The sequence below is a fragment of the Zootoca vivipara genome, chromosome Z1 (assembly GCF_965207765.1).
Source record: "Zootoca vivipara chromosome Z1, rZooViv2.hap1.1, whole genome shotgun sequence".
NCBI classification, from domain to species: domain Eukaryota; kingdom Metazoa; phylum Chordata; class Lepidosauria; order Squamata; family Lacertidae; genus Zootoca; species Zootoca vivipara.
Genome location: NC_142583.1, coordinates 14617240 through 14633339, shown reverse-complemented (window position 1 = coordinate 14633339; position 16100 = coordinate 14617240). Strand labels below are relative to the sequence as shown.

The 16100-nt window shown below is 44.9% G+C and overlaps 1 protein-coding gene across 2 annotated transcripts in view; it reads right to left on the bottom strand.

The window, feature by feature from the left end:
• Positions 1–1410: 1410 nt before the first annotated feature.
• The window catches only part of PGCKA1 (PDCD10 and GCKIII kinases associated 1), a 52529-nt gene continuing 37839 nt past the window's right edge, over positions 1411–16100 (bottom strand). For both annotated transcript variants that reach the window (XM_035111879.3, XM_035111881.3), the window contains 3 exons: positions 12371–12428; positions 7174–7228; positions 1411–6213 (listed from right to left, as the gene is read on the bottom strand). In XM_035111879.3, coding sequence (XP_034967770.2) covers positions 5313–6213; positions 7174–7205 — 933 coding nt within the window. In that variant the 5' untranslated portion in view covers positions 7206–7228; positions 12371–12428 and the 3' untranslated portion in view covers positions 1411–5312. The remainder of the gene's footprint in view (positions 6214–7173; positions 7229–12370; positions 12429–16100) is intronic.

The following is a 16100-nucleotide window of genomic DNA, read 5'->3' as shown; positions in this document are numbered from 1 at the left end:
CGGTTTTTGAACGCTTTTTGGAAGCCAAACGTCCGATGGGGCTTCCGCGGCTTCTGATTGGCTGCAGGAGCTTCCTGCAGCCTATCAGAAGCCGTGCTTTGGTTTCCGAACGTTTTGGAAGTTGAACGGACTTCCCAGGTACAACTGTATAGTTATATTTAATAGCAATCAATAAACTTTGGTAATCGTTAAAGAAAAACCTGTTCCAGTTGCTGCTTCTGTCTTCAGAAGGTTAAAAGTCCCATTTTCACAATAATGCCTCATTATTTCCATTTCCGGGGACGCGGGTGGTGCTGTGGTCTAAACCACAGAGCCTAGGGCTTGCCGATCGGAAGGTCGGTGGTTTGAATCCCCGCGATGGGGTGAGCTCTCGTTCAGTCCCAGCTCCTGCCCACCTAGCAGTTTGAAAGCACGTCAAGTGCAAGTAGATAAATATTTACCGCTCCGGCAGGAAGGTAAACGGCGTTTCCGTGTGCTGCTCTGGTTCACCAGAAGCGGCTTAGTCCTGCTAGCCACATGATCCAGAAGCTGTCTGCAGACAAACGCCGGCTCCCTCGGCCTATAGAGCGAGATGAGCGCCGCAACCCCAGAGTCGTCCGCAACTGGACTTAACTGTCAGGGGGTGCACTTTTGTGACATTTTGGTAGGATTTTGGTAGGATTTTGGAGGGGGGTTTTGCCCCTCTGTGAACCAGCACAGCTACCTTTTGCTTTTTAATGAACCTTTTAAAAGTGATTAATCCCAAATGGTAGCCCTGGCTCTTGCTTTAATAAATGATTCACTTAGATGCTACCACATTAGAATTATTCCACTTAATGCTACCGCATTAGAATTATTCCAAATGTGACAATAGCTGCAGTAATTATTCAGTCCTGCAGATGGCTCTCCTATACACCTGCAGGGAGAAAAATGATCTGGAGTTTGGGCAACTGTGTTAACTTGTGTGGAGCATGCAAAAATAGCAGGTGGTTTTTTTCCCCCTCCCCATTTTCCTTTTTCGTAGCATTGAACCACAAAAAACATTTTCCTACATTGCTTTTTCCTAGCATGGAGGAGAGCTCTTTGAAGGAATGCTGGATGACTGGGCTATTTTAGGAAACAATAGTAATCTTGGCCTTCCCCCCCGCTGCATTTATTGTCTGCTCCCCTTTTTCACATACGGGGAAGATGGGGTGCAAGCAGAAATGAAAGCAGAGAAAAGGCACTCATTTGTGAAATTGTTGCTGCTGGTAAAACAACTACCTTGTATGATACAGCACCATCAAAGTACACGAGAGATCTGTATTCAAATCCTTGTTCCATCATGAAAGTGAATGGGCTGCTGCACATTCTCACTCAGTAAAAAGGATTGGGGAGAAACACACACACAAGGACATTTTAGGGGGCAAAAGAGAGGCTTTAAGATAAACGTCAACCGATATATCTTATTTATATTTAAAACAATTTATTAACAGTTTACAGTAGATTTTCTTGACAAATACAAAATCAGAGCTAACGAAATGAGGTTAAATACAGTAGTTTGAAATTCCAGGGAATAGCTGGCCAATAGAGAAGAAATAGGTATTTTCCGGTATGCAAAGTATTTCTCAAATATCATCAGTAAATTCAATTTGGGACCAGGTTTCTATGGCTCTACTCAAACTGCCATAGGAAAACTGGTTCATGTCCTCATGGATCCTCATGAGGAGGCTGCTTTAATCAGGACACCCTGCTTCTCCTTGCCTACTCGCTTACTTTGCTGGTCAGCAGCCCCCATTTTAATGCAGAAGCCATGGAGGGAGGAGGGAGAGAAACCGGGCAAATCAGGGAGCAGGAGAGTTCAGACAAATCGGCTTTACCTTTGTCTCTTGGCTTCTAAACTTATTGCTTACCATTCTTCCCAAGCTGGTTCATCTTTAAAATGGCCCCCAGACCTTTTCGTTAGGATTGTTGCTACACAGAGACTAACATGCCTAAACTTCTGGCAGTTTAAAAAAACTGGGAGGTGGTCAACAGGTTGAGATTGAACCCCAATAAGACAGAAGTAATGTTTCCAGGGGATAGGGATATTTCCTGGTTCTGAAAAGGGAAAGGGCCAGGTGCAAGGCTGCATGCTCTAGTTATCTTCTGCTTGGACTACTACAATGCGCTCTATGTGGGGCTACCTTTGAAGATGACATGGAAACTACAACTAATCCAGAATGCGGCTGCCAGATTGGTGACTGGGAGCCGCTGCCGGGTCCATGTAACACCGGTCCTAAAAGATCTACATTGGCTCCCAGTACGTTTCCGGGAACAATTGGTTGGCACTGACTTTTTAAGCCCTAAACGGCCTCGGCCACCCCCATCGTTCAGCCCAGACACTGAGATCCAGCGCCGAGGGCCTTCTGGTGGTTCCCTCACTGTGAGAAGTGAGGTTGCAGGGAACCAGGCAGAGGGCCTTCTCGGTAGTGGTGCCCTCCCTGTGGAACGCCCTCCCATCAGATGTCAAGGAAATAAGCAACTATCTGACTTTTAGAAGACATTTGAAGGCAGCCCTGTTTAGGGAAGTTTTTGATGTTTTACTGTGTTTGATATTTTAATTTGCTGGAGGCAGCCCATAGGACAACCCAATCAGAGGGGCGGCATATAAATAATAAATTATTATTATTATTATTATTATTATTGTTGTTGTTGTTGTTGTTAAAAATAATGTATTTTAGTTGGCCCTAAACAGGACTATTTCAGAGGGGGGAGGCACTGCCATGGGACACAACAGTGTTGGGGGGGGGGGGGAAGAGAGCATTCTAAGGATTGCCCAGAGGAAAATATCCTGAGATGTACACATTTTATTGTAATCAACACAAGTGCCAAATTCTTGTTCTCCATTGATTCTTGCTTTACTGAAATGTTTGTTTCTGTTTGTCGTGTTATATTTAAATTTCAATAAAAGTGTCTAAAAATGCTTTTCTGGGAAAGTTTCTGCAGTTGACAACAGGGGCGATGATAGGGGGTGGCCCGGGGGGTAGGGGTGGTGGTCTGAGGAATGGGTCTTTTGTGGTGGATCATCTATCCCTTCCACCCACCCACCCCCTTTAAAACCCAATTTAAAACATTTGCTTATAGGGGGGCTAGGTGAGACTACAGTCACCTGCCATTTAACCCCCAGTCATCTATAGATATAAATTAGCATATACAACTTCTTTGAGGAGCTGTGTCATACAGCTACATCCCAATACTTTTCAGTGGGCTACTTAGCAGCACCCGTGGTCGACAGGCACCGTGATTCTGCAGCTTGCTGGTATTGGTACAGTTGCATGTGTGAATGATCGAACACACACTGGAGGCAGAGCTTGCAAATCGTCCCAAATGATGCTCTCGGACGGAGTCCTTTGAGGCATTCCACCGTGAGCGCACTGAGCGATAAGGACACCCGAAATCAAAATGCATGTGCAAGCCAGCCCTGTGCTCGCAACCATCTGACATTTTGAGTTTCGTGTTAATTTGCACTTAACTGCCACATGAAAATACCTCGGGCTTGGGCTGTTTCGTTCCGGATCTCGTGAGCTTACTGGAATGCTCGTTTCTGGCACTGCCGAGAATTAACGCTTTGTCATCATTAGCCCTAAGGAACTTAAGTGGCTCAATGGCACTTGCTGCTGCACAAAGACACATTCCCAACAGAATGGGAAGCGCCATTAGAAATCAGCAGAAAGGAGAATGCAATTGGGTGGAACTTCTGTAGCGCATAATTAGCTGGATTGATACTTTGAGACCAACTGGGAATGTGTAGGCAGTGGTTCAAGATAAATGTTTAATCAAGATTTTTTTTAAACAAAAGTACTTTTATAGGGGAAAAATACATGACACTAGAGCGGAGCTAAATGTCTCCAGCCCTGATTTTTGTGTAGCAATTAGCCAAGCACCTACTATTTCACTGTGGCAGAAATTTCCCCAAAGCATACTTTGCGTGCATTTGGTTGTGGGGAATATTGTATTAGTTTTCCTGATTATAATGCCAGCACTTGCGTCCCATTTTCGAATGTTCCTTTCACACGGCAGCACCTGTTACGTTATGGAACTGTGGCTCTTTGACTGTCATGCTAAATTTCATTCACACCAGTGAACATACTGTGGCACAACAACGAATATTGTTGGACAATGTCTACTCCCTCAGCCTTTCCACATGTGTGCTTCTGTCCCCCCATGATGCCTCTTTGACAACAGCTGGAAACAACTGTATGCCATCATACCAGCCCAAGTTTTGTCACTTTACTCTTGCAATTTTCCAGCTTAAGGGGCCTCAAACATATTTTTTCCTGGAATCAAGTAACACAGAAATGAGCACTAAACATGCACCGTATTCTATTGGTTCTCCAGAAGTGGCTTTTACATCATGTGAAAGCTCAAATATAATGTGTAAATTAACAGTTAGGGAAATGTCAGGGCAGTGGAATAAACTATCAGGTGAAGGCAGCCTTAGATCATTCAAATATCCATTCATATACTTGATGCCTTTGGGCACCCTGGTTGCGGCTGCTTCCAGCTTTCGTGAGTTAGTCATTAGTGACTGAGCAGCGAGTGTGATGACACCGTAAATTGGCGCATTCAGTTGGGTTTGGCTGTCTGGTGATGTCACTCGTGTCCTCGTAAACAAGCAAACAAACATTTTTACCTGGAGCGCGAGACAAAAAGGCAAGGCACGTTTGGGACTGCTGAAAAATCCCACAGAGAGCAGCAGTTTTGAGAGAGCTCTGTTTAAAACTGCCACTTTGTTTGCTTTGAGACATTTTGCACAGCCTACCGTGTAAGCCCTGGTAGGCCCTGTATAGGACAAACCTTCAACATACTGGCTTCTTTGAGAGATCAGTATTACTCCTTGGTGACTGGACTAAAGAGAGGCTTGGGGCTTTCCTTAACCAAATATTTACCGTACTCCTTTTCCTCCAGTTGGAAGCAAACTTGACCCAGAGGGCAATATTCTCACTAGAGTGGGGACATATTTGGTAACTATTCCCGGCAGCATTCATAGCAGTCAGAGTGGTCATGTTGGCAAACAAGAGAGACTGCCTTGGCTGGCAGTAGCAGGTACCTCAGGGCGCAGGTGGGCTGGTACATAAGCATTAGACGGGCTGATGTTAATGGTGATATACCAGCTTATTCCTGGAAAAGGTGCAATGCACCGGGCATGGCACTGGCTGCTCCTGTTAGCTCACCTGGCCTAGTGATATATCCCCCTCTGCTATTTGTGGGAGTCCTGGGCAAAGGATTACACCCACAGTGGCAGGCCTCGGAAATGCAGCATTTCACGCAGCCCCAGAAGCGAGGCTTATTACTGGCGTCTTGGTTGTCACCTAATAGTCCTCTTCCTCCTCAAAATCTTCTCCTGCCGTAGCAGCCTCCAGGGCTGCGAGAGCCTCTGCTACTTCGGCATCGACCTCCTCCTCCAGTTGGCCATTAATGTCATTATGGCAATCAAATCTAGCTTCTCGCACCACCGCATCCGCCTTGGTTCTTGGAGACAGGATGCCGTCAGATACATTGTCCTTGAAACACACATTTGGCGGGCCTGTCCTACAGGCTTTGTCTGTTGAATCCCAGCTTTTAGATTCACCTAATGGCAGGTCCTGCTGACTGCTTAACGTAGTGCGTTCTGTGCTTTGGCCTGTATGTGTGTGGTTATTTGATGGACTCTCCTTTCCAGCAGCTCTCTGTTTTCCAGCATCAGTGGGTCCAGGCAAGTGCGCGTCATTGCCTGGAGCGCTCTGAGATTCCTCATATAGGGCACTTCCTTTTTCTGAAGATACCTTTGTGAGATCTTCAGTTTCCGGAATCTCATGGTTATTGCATGTGCTTGGCTGAGGCAACCCTTGGACTGAAAAATCGGCTCGCTGAGCAGAGCAGGTGTGCATGCTGATCTCTTTGTTTCGGTTTATGCCGGGATTGGGATGAAGGTTCACACCGGAATGGGAATGGATCCCATTGACATTGAAACGGCACTTTTCGGAAAGATTCCCAAGTCCTTCATCACGAAGAGCACGGCTTCTGTGGTTCAGAACGCCATCTTTATTGTTGTTTAATTTGTGCCTGTTTGCTGCTGCTTGTAATTCTCCCGTCTGCAGCTCGTTTTTGTGCACTTGGATGTCGTTGTTCGGCTTGCATTTGAATTTCCCTCCGTCTAGCTCATCGGACTTGTAGTTGTTTATTTCATTAATGTACCCGGAGGTTGGCACGTCTTGGGGTTCAAAGATGTAGCTAGAAAAAGGTTAAGAGCAACGGTTAGCATTTTCTTTTCGTGATAGATAGAAAAAGGTCAGTTTCATGCTTCAAACCTGCAGTCTTTGTTGCAAGTTTCAGCATAGCTGCCAAGTTATCCCTTTTTTTAAGGGAAATTCCCTTATGCTGAATAGGCTTCCTCGTGAGAAAAGGGAAAACTTGGCAGCTATGAGTTTCAGAAATGCCACCAATTTTTTTTAGCTTAAAATAATGCTAGGGAATCCCAGGCCCTCTAGAAGCTGCTGTATATCTATTCTCTATTCACCTCTCACCATTGGCCAAGCTGGCTGGGGCTGATGGGATCTGGATTGCAGTAACTGGGGGAGGGATAGGCTTCAGAGATATCCTTAGAGATATATAATTATTATCATTTTAAAGGTAAAGGGACCCCTGACCATTAGGTCCAGTCGTGACCGACTCTGGGGTTGCGCGCTCATCTCGCATTATTGGCCGAGGGAGCCGGCGTATAGCTTCCAGGTCATGTGGCCAGCATGACAAAGCCGCTTCTGGCAAACCAGAGCAGCACATGGAAACGCCGTTTACCTTCCCGCTGTAGCGGTTCCTATTTATCTACTTGCACTTTGATGTGCTTTCGAACTGCTAGGTTGGCAGAAGCTGGGACCAAGCAACGGGAGCTCACCCCGTCACAGGGATTCGAACCGCCGACCTTCTGATCAGCAAGCCCTAGGCTCAGTGGTTTAACCACAGTGCCATCTGGGTCCCGTATTATCATTTTAGCTCTACCCCAAATGACACTCAGCTGCACAGGTCAATTTGTAATATTAAAATGCATTATAAAAATGTGACACTAGATGGTGCTGTAGAGTGGAATCCAAAGTTAATGGCAGATTGCCTTAGCAGCTTTTCCTCCCTATAATGTTTTTTCCCCCATAGCATTTTTTAACATCTGTATAGATTAAGCCTCAGGTCTGCCTGTACCTTTGTATCATTTTACAGCACCTGCACCCCATCTGGATTCTTCTTTGTTAATTATCTGAAAAGACAAAAAAAACAGGCAGAGTGGACATGAGAAATCAGGTATTTCATGCATGATGTGAAGTGTTGCAAAAAGGAGCAGCAATAGCAGCTGACAATTTTTGAATGGGCTTGTTGGTTTATAGAGAATTGGCTCCTAAGCTTAATAATGGGAAACCCTAATATAGGAATAATTATTTATTGTTATTTATTAAGTTTGTATACTGCCCTCTATCCATAGATCTCAGGGCGGCTCACAACATAAAAAATGCAAAACAGAAAACCAAAACTAAATGCATACTAAAAACAAGAACAAAAAACAAGCCAATATCCCCCTCTCCCCACCCACTCCCATCCCACAGCACATTTAAAAGGCTACCAGTTGTTAATCAACCAAAAACCTAGCTGAAGAGGAACATTTTTGCCTGGCGCCTAAAAGTGCACAATGAAGGTGCCAGGCGAACCTCCCTGGAGCGAGCATTCCACAAACAGGGAGCTACTGCTGTATTTTTACATAACGTATCAGCCCCACTCCTTGCAATGGTAGTTGAATATGGACATATTTGGGAAATGATTTCCATGCTGGCAGTCACACTGGACCATTGAGCTGGATTTAAGTCCAGTTGAAATCAATGGGACAGCACTCAAGCTAAGTCCCATTGATTTCAACTTGTCCCATTGACAAGGCATGATGGTTAAATTGGCTAGGTTAGTGTATGGGCAATGCATCTGGAAGAGAAAATGTATTGAGGAGCTAGTGATCTGACATGATGGAGCCCTTCCTGCCTCTGTTCCTTCCCCCTCCTTCCCTCTTGTTAAGTTTTCTGATGGTGTGAAAACAGCCTTTAATGTCCTGAGAACAGTTGGGAGGAAGGGAAACCCTACACACAGCTGCCTTAATCAGTTGGGAGGATAATGCTGGCTACCTTCTTTGATGTTGGACGTTGTTTTGAGAAAGTGAGGTATAGCTATAAAACCGGACAGTTCGGGCAGGGTTTCTTGGAAGCTCGTGCACAGACTGATCGGCCGCAGGGCCGTGCAAACTGCTGAGGCTACCTGGGGGAGTCACTATGCCGCTTCTTGAGGACCGTATGTATACGTGGCTTGCCGTTTTAGAATAAAACCTTTAATCTTCTCACTTGTGTATTTTGTATTGCTTCTGAATCTCATTTTAAAAGAACCACCTTGCCTTTGGCAAGACGGTTAGGGCCACAGCTTTTAAAATGGCTCAAACTGTTGAAAATGTAGTTTGCATGTATATATAGTTGCACTTATATAGTTGCACTTATATAGTTGGTCAGAAGGCCTGAGGCCACCACGTTGCTGAAGCTAAGCAGTGCGGGGGTCTGGTCAATGTTTGGATGGGAGACCTTCTGGAAACTACATGGACGCCCCTTTGGGTTCCATGATGGAAGAAAGGAGGAATAGAAATGCAAGAAAATAATAAACAAACATATAAATGAAGGGTGTGGTTGAGGGTGGGAAATAGGATAACATAGCCCCACAGTGGGTTTCACAGATTTCTGAGAGAAATCTTTAGCCTGGAGAAGAGAAGGTTAAGGGGTGATATGGTAGCCATGTTCAAATATATAAAAGGATGCCATATAGAGGAGGGAGAAAGGTTGTTTTCTGCTGCTCCAGAGAAGCAGACACAGAGCAATGGATTCAAACTACAAGAACGAAGATTCCACCTAAACCTTAGGAAGAACTTCCTGACAGTAAGAGCTGTTCGGCAGTGGAATTTGCCACCAAGGAGTGTGGTGGAGTCTCCTTCTTTGGAGGTCTTTAAGCAGAGGTTTGACAGGCATATGTCAAGAATGCTTTGGTGGTGTTTCCTGCTTGGCAGGAGGTTGGACTGGATGGCCCTTGTGGTCTCTTCCAACTCTACGATTCTATGAAAAATCTAGGGAAGCAACAATATGTGAGCACAATCAGGAAATGCCTGGACCGGCTGGTCCAGAGGTCAGCAAATGTTTTCAGCAGGGGGCCAGTCCACTGTCCCTCAGACCTTGTGGGGGGCCAGATTATATTTTGGGGAAAAAAATGAACAAATTCCTATGCCCCACAAATAACCCAGAGATGCATTTTAAATAAAAGCACACATCCTACTCATGTAAAAACACCAGGCAGGCCCCACAAATAACCCAGAGATGCATTTTAAATAAAAGGACACATTCTACTCGGGGCTGTCTTAAGCATGCCCAACGCCCTGGCGCCGTGGTGCGACGGATCCCTCCGGCGCCCCGCCCCCGCCCTGTTTCCCAGCGCGGTGGGCGGGCGCAGCTGCACTGCGCCACCCAGCCTGTTGTAGGGCCGGCCCTGGGCCAGGGGGGGCTGCCCGCCCCCTGTTGCGACGCCCCTGCGCGCGGCGGAGGTAGCCTCAGGCCTAGAGCCGCCCTGATTCTACTCATGTAAAAACACGCTGATTCCCGGACTGTCTGCAGGTCAGATTTAGAAGGCGATTGGGCTGGATCTGGCCCCCTGGGCCTTAGGTTGCCTACCCATGGGGTGGTCTCTCTCACAAAAATTATCTGTGCCTTTTTTAAAAAAAATCCACATTCTTCCCTCATATGAAATTCTGCTAAGTGGGGAGTCCTTTCTCTCTCTCTGTGTGTGTGTACACTTTTAAATACAGCACAATACAGAAAGAATTTAGGAATATAGATTACTAGCTGAATGATGTTGATGACTGGACTAGCTAAATGTTGCAAGGGTCAAGTAGGAGATGAAAAACAAAGGTGTTTCCTTGTTGTGCAGTGGGAGAAAACTAAAAATGGAGAGTATTTCCTTTGTTAAATATTAACCAGCGCCACCTTGCAAACAAGCCCTGAGGCAGGAGTTCAAATTAAATAGAAGTCCTTCCTGAAAAGTGAGGCGGGAGTAGGGAGATGCACATTCAGACTTCTGTAATTACATGCATGCTAATTACATTACTGCAGCACCCATTAGAAACATTCGCCCATTCTTATTAAATAGCTTTATGTGGCAAAGGTGTTGCCTGTTTACCCACAGAACACAACCTGTGGTTTTAAAATAGAAATCAGAGAGGGAGCACGGCAAATGCGGATATGGGGACTGGTTCAAATTTTAACCCAGGTTGGTTGGTACGAAAGGGAAGAATTCAAATCTGAAATACCGGCACGAACCGCTTCTTAACCACTTAGTCGCTTTTTGTCGGAAATGAAGTAAATCTGGTGTTTCAGGCCTCCAAATTTGGAAAGCGCTTCAGATCTCCCAGAGAACATTTTGAAAACGTGTAATTCTGGCAGGTGTTCAAAAGTAAGGGTTTATTTTTTTGGATTCTTTAAAAGAGCTGGATTTTTCTCTTTTATATTTCCTTGAATACTCAGACTTCTGAGTAACCCACACCATGTTTGCATATAAGTTAATCTTTCACAGAGCTGCTGGTTCACCCACTTTTATTCCCACCATAAAGCTAACAGAGGCCAGATCGTCTTTGCATCAGAGATGTGTCTAAGTGACATGGCCATCCATGGACCACCTTTGGCCTACTGCTTCGACCCTTTGGCTGAGCAAAAAAAAAATCCCAGATAAGCTCTGTGTTGTTCACAAACATACATTTGGTTTATTACTCATTCCACTCATCTGGAGAGGTGACCTGTCTCTAGCCAGTGGGGCTACAGTATCTAACATGGAGCCTGAAAAATCTATGGACATATTTACACCACAGACTTAATAGCTATTTCCTCTGTTCAGAGAAGAAGCTATCGCTATTATTTTACATTTCGGCTGTATACACACTATGCCTTGGAGGCACATTCTTGCCCTCAAAGAATTCTGGGCACTGTCACTGAGAATTTTAACTCGGTGAGAGGTAAACCATGGCACCTGAAATATACTCATTGTCGAGTGTGAATTTCATGCTCTTTATTCAGCTTGTAGTAGCAACGAATGAAGCTTCCCCCAAAATGTCTGCAATAACAACAACAACAACAACAACAACAACAACAACAACAACAACAATTTATTTATACCCCACCCATCTGGCTGGGTTTCCCCAGCCACTCTGGACGGCTTCCAACAGAATATTAAAATACAATAGTCTATTAAACAATAAAAGTTTCCCTAAACAGGGCTGCTTTCAGATGTCTTCTAAAAGTCTGGTACGTTATATATTATACATTAATGTATAATACATTATTTACACAATGGGCCCCGCTTGGTTGGCTAATTCTGGGCTGCTCCTGCAGGCCAATCAGGTTGCTGATTCACTTCATCCAGGAGCCTGATTGGCTGCTTCTACAGGCCAATCAGGTCGCTGATTCACTTCCACCTGGAGCTGGATTGGGTGGCTCCTGCAGACCAATCAGACTGCTGCATTCTGGATCCTATTGTTCTAGGATTCAGCTCAGTACATAACAGCACCCAAATTTTTTTTTTTTAGAGAAAGTCTACAGCCCTGGAGTCTACTTTTCTCTGCACCTAGGTTGGCTGAGAAGTGGTTTTTGATCCACAGAACTGCTTTCTGGAGAAATCTTCATACATTTTCTCTTTAGTTAGCTAGCTTTGGTCTTTTAAGAGGTGCATGGTTTTGACCTTTCCTGTTACCCTCAAATTTTTCTCCCTGAAATCGGCGGCTGCCCTAAAAAACACTCAACAACAACTGCTCTAATCTGAGGGTCTTAGAGGCCAGTTCCTTCACTGTTTCCTTGTAAGGGATCTCCTTCAACCAGACATAGTTCACTTTTAAGACAACCCCTTTACTGAGCATTCATCCCAATTTGTTTGCACAAAGTGTTGCGGGAAGGTTAGATGACACCAGCTATTTTTTGAGCATTCATTCTGATTAGTTTGCATAGAGGTTAGACACCGTTACATCGGACAATTGCTCTTCATCACTTTCCTGTGCATTTTCCTGTCACCTTGCCTGAAGTCTGATTTTTAGGGGAAGTAGGTTTGCTGCACGACAGCACCAGAAACAGTTGTAGCTGCACCACTTCAATTTCCTGGTATGTGATTTAATTCTCTCCCCCGCCTCCAGAATAGCAGGAATTTGGGAAGAGCTCAAGACTAGTGCCTCAGAGGAGGGGGACAAATGTTATTTCAGCCAGGCATCAAACAAGAGGGACAGCTGGAATTGTAAACAAAACACACACTTTGTGCAGGGCCATCGGCAGATGTAATTTTATATCCTACTTACCAATAAATCAGCGAGAGTTGAAGGACCATGATTTTAACTTCTGGCTGAGCAGAGGCATCTGAAATGACAGTGATGTGATTTGATTAGTAGATACCCATCTGCAAGATTCCAAACTATGTGCCAGGGCACAGTAGCAACTCACAAAAACGAAGTTATTCTACGCCTATTGAAGTCTGCACGCATATTCTGATATTTTTAGATTCCCCTGGCAGGTGCAGGTCATCTTTTCAGCATTGCCCAGTTCCTGAGCCCTGTTGCACTAGACCAGGGGTCAGCAAACTTTTCCAGCAGGGGGCCGGTCCACTGTCCCTCAGACCTTGTGGGAGGCCGGACTATATTTTGAAAAGGACACATTCTACTCATGTAAAAACACGCTGATTCCCAGACTGTCCGCGGGCCGGATTGAGAAGGCGATTGGGCCGCATCCGGCCCCCGGGCCTTAGTTTTGGGACCCCTGCGCTAGACATTGCCCAGTTCCTGAGCCCTGTTGCGCTAGACAGGAAGTTGTGGCAGGATGCTGAGAGGAAATAACTGGGCTAAATTGCTGTTGCAAGGAGGACCCCTGTCCCTCATTATTATGGGTGCAGATGTCGAAACTTTGCAAACATTGTCTTCAATGTAAAAACGAAGCAGGCACCCCAATTTTAATCCAGATAAACCACTACTGTGGCCCTAGTGACCAGGTTTGGAAAGCACGTGTAGTCTGAATTATGTATTTCCAATCCCACATATTTGTACAGTGGAACGTCTGGATTTAAAATGCTCTGGACTGAACCAATATATTTCACCTGAAAGTTGTGCCTTGAACTTGGTTGTCACTTATCCTTCCCACACCTTAAACCTCAAAGGAACACCAGGGTTAAAAAGCAAATAAATGAAATTCTAAGCATCCCCTTTCCTTCCACATGGTGCTGGTCAAATCAAATTCACCCCTTGTGCCTCTGCGGTGAGACCACGGCAGGGAATTCTGGGATGTGCCTTCGAGCTCTATCAGTATTCATGCAGGCTTTGTGGACCTTAGAGTCACTCAACACTCCCTTGCAGTGGCCCAAGCTATCTTCAGAGAGGAAGCTTTTTCTGCCATTACCAATCTTCTCAGCGATGAGCTCCTACAGGCCCCAGGATTGCCTCAAACGCAGTTTGAAAAACAACAACAGTAGTCTACTCAAAAGTCACTGTGATTGCTGGAAGCTTAGGCATGGGGCCTATGTAGACCAAGGGTGGTCATCAACATTGCATCAAAGCTCCAAAAATACATGACCGGACCATGCAACACAGAGCCAGTTTGGAGGTGAACCATAGCTGTGCCAGCAGCACAGCCTGTTTGACTAGCATTCCTAGGGGCTGACAGCACCAATATACTGCTGTCGTATCATTTTACCTCAGAACTGCAAGTGCTAACGGACTCATGCGCTGCTTTTTTTGTTCAGCTAACCTGTTTTTCATCACTTTTTTTGTTCTTCAGAGAGCCTTATCTCAGGAACTGCATAATAAAAATGGGAGCACTTGCAGGCCTTACGAGCGTTTATCAGAGTAAGGGTAGTGCTTTTCTAAATAAATATTATACAGTCCTACCTCGGCTCCCAAACGCCTTGGGAGTCGGAACATTCCGGCTTCCGAACGATCGAAAACCGTCCAGTTTTCGAACGTTCTTTTGGAAGCCAAACGTCCGATGGGGCTTCTACAGCTTCCGATTGGCTGCAGGAGCTTCCAGAACGGATTGTGTTCGACTTCTGAGGTACGACACTGTACATATATCTAAAAAAAGGTGGATGCTGCATTCCATTAAAGGGCCATTGGATAGCAAAGCAGAGGGGGGCAACACATGTAGTGATGCTTCTCACAAACAGCCATCTTACAAAACAAGCCTGACGATGGGCTCAATAACTACTTGGCCTCAAATCATCACAGATCCCAAAATAAAAATGGTATTTTCTGCACGCAACTCATGCTGTTAGTACAGTTAACACCTTAAATACTACCTAGAACGCTTGCAGTGCAATCTTGTGCAGTTCTACTAAGCAGTGGGGCTTACTCCCAGGTAACTGGAGTACAGTCTTAAAGCCTTCTCTGCATTTCCTCTCCTCGTTCAAAAGGCTCTGCAATATTCAGGAGGTCCTAGAACAGGTTGTAAGATGACTTGAGTCCATTAGAATGACAGCTTGGTTAAGGGTTCAGGACAACCTGTCTATACCAATAACTTCTTCCTCTGCTAGCTCAGCTTGACACCATCTGAAGCCAGTGGCAGGGCAATAGAGCATTGGGCTGCCATGTTGCAACCTGAGCGTTAGCAGCTGATTGGTGACTCTTCCCCCTCCGGGTAGCGAACGTTCCATCTATTGCAGAAATATGCAGCAGAAGGACTCTCTCGAAGGCGCAGGACAGAACATAGATTTCTTCATCTGCTTGATTTGCAAAGGATTCCCATACAGGGCAGTTCAACATTCAGCTTGAGGAAGTCTTCTCATTTTAAAAAGCTGGAACTGCGGCCAGTGTTTTGTTAGCCCCCAAATGGAAAACGAGCAAGGTCCCAACCAAAGAAGAATGGCAGCTTAACATAAGAATAAGAGAACAAGAAGAACATACTGTACGTTTAAAGAAGATTGGAAAACGTTTATTGAATATATGGGAAATCATTGTGTACAGCTGAAAACGCTGGCAGCATTAAGATAAAATCAACAGTGTAAACAAGTTTTGACGGATGCAGTAATGGAGTACTGAATGGTATCATTTTTGTAAAATATGCAGGTATTTATGATATGTAAAATGAACCATGGAAAGAGAAGAAGGGAAGTCATTGGTATCTTAAGGATTTTAAATTGTAAAACAGAAAATTTAACACACACACACACACACACACACACACACACACACACAGCACTTGAGAAAGGATGCCAAGGGTAGCTAAAAAACATCAACACACACACACATCACCCCACAATTTTAAGTGGCAGAGGAAACCAAAATAAGCTTCTGCCCTCATCAGTAACACAGCTGGATGAATTGTAAGTCTCCTTATACAGTATGTTTATATCCCTATATCAGGCATAGGCAAACTCAGCCCTCCAGATTTTAAGGTGCTACTGAAGGAATTTTTTTATTCAGCCCTCCAGATGTTTTTGGACTACAACTCCCATCATCCCTAACAGGACCAGTGGTTAGGGATTATGGGAATTGTAGTCCCAAAACATCTGGAGGGCCGAGTTTGCCTGTGCCTGCCCTATATAAATGTTTGCAATTGATTGCTTCTTTGATTGACATCCATCCTGCTACGACTCAGAGCAAGTTGGTTTCACATCCATCCAGGAATTGTTTCCCCACCCCACTTTGGTAGTAATTGAGGAAGTGTTGCTTACTGCTGTTGGTGTTTTCCTTTAAATGGCTACAGTGGCACTCCCCATTTAACCCCACTTAACCTGGGAGTAAGCCCCACTGAATTCAGTAGGATTTACATCTGAGTAGACATGGTTAGGATTTCACTGTAGGTTCTGAAATAATAATAATTATTCTTGGAAAGAATGGTTCCACTGGCAACATGACTTCAAAAATAATAATGAATGTTATCACCAGCTCTTTGTACGACAGAGGCGACCATAGTATCTCAGATATTAGATGGTGTGTGTCTGTGACCATACTAGGCTCAACAGCATGAAATAGGACATGGTTCTCCTTATGTCAGCAATGGTGGAGGGGTGTAGCCCATCCAAATTTCCATCCCATCTTCTTAGAG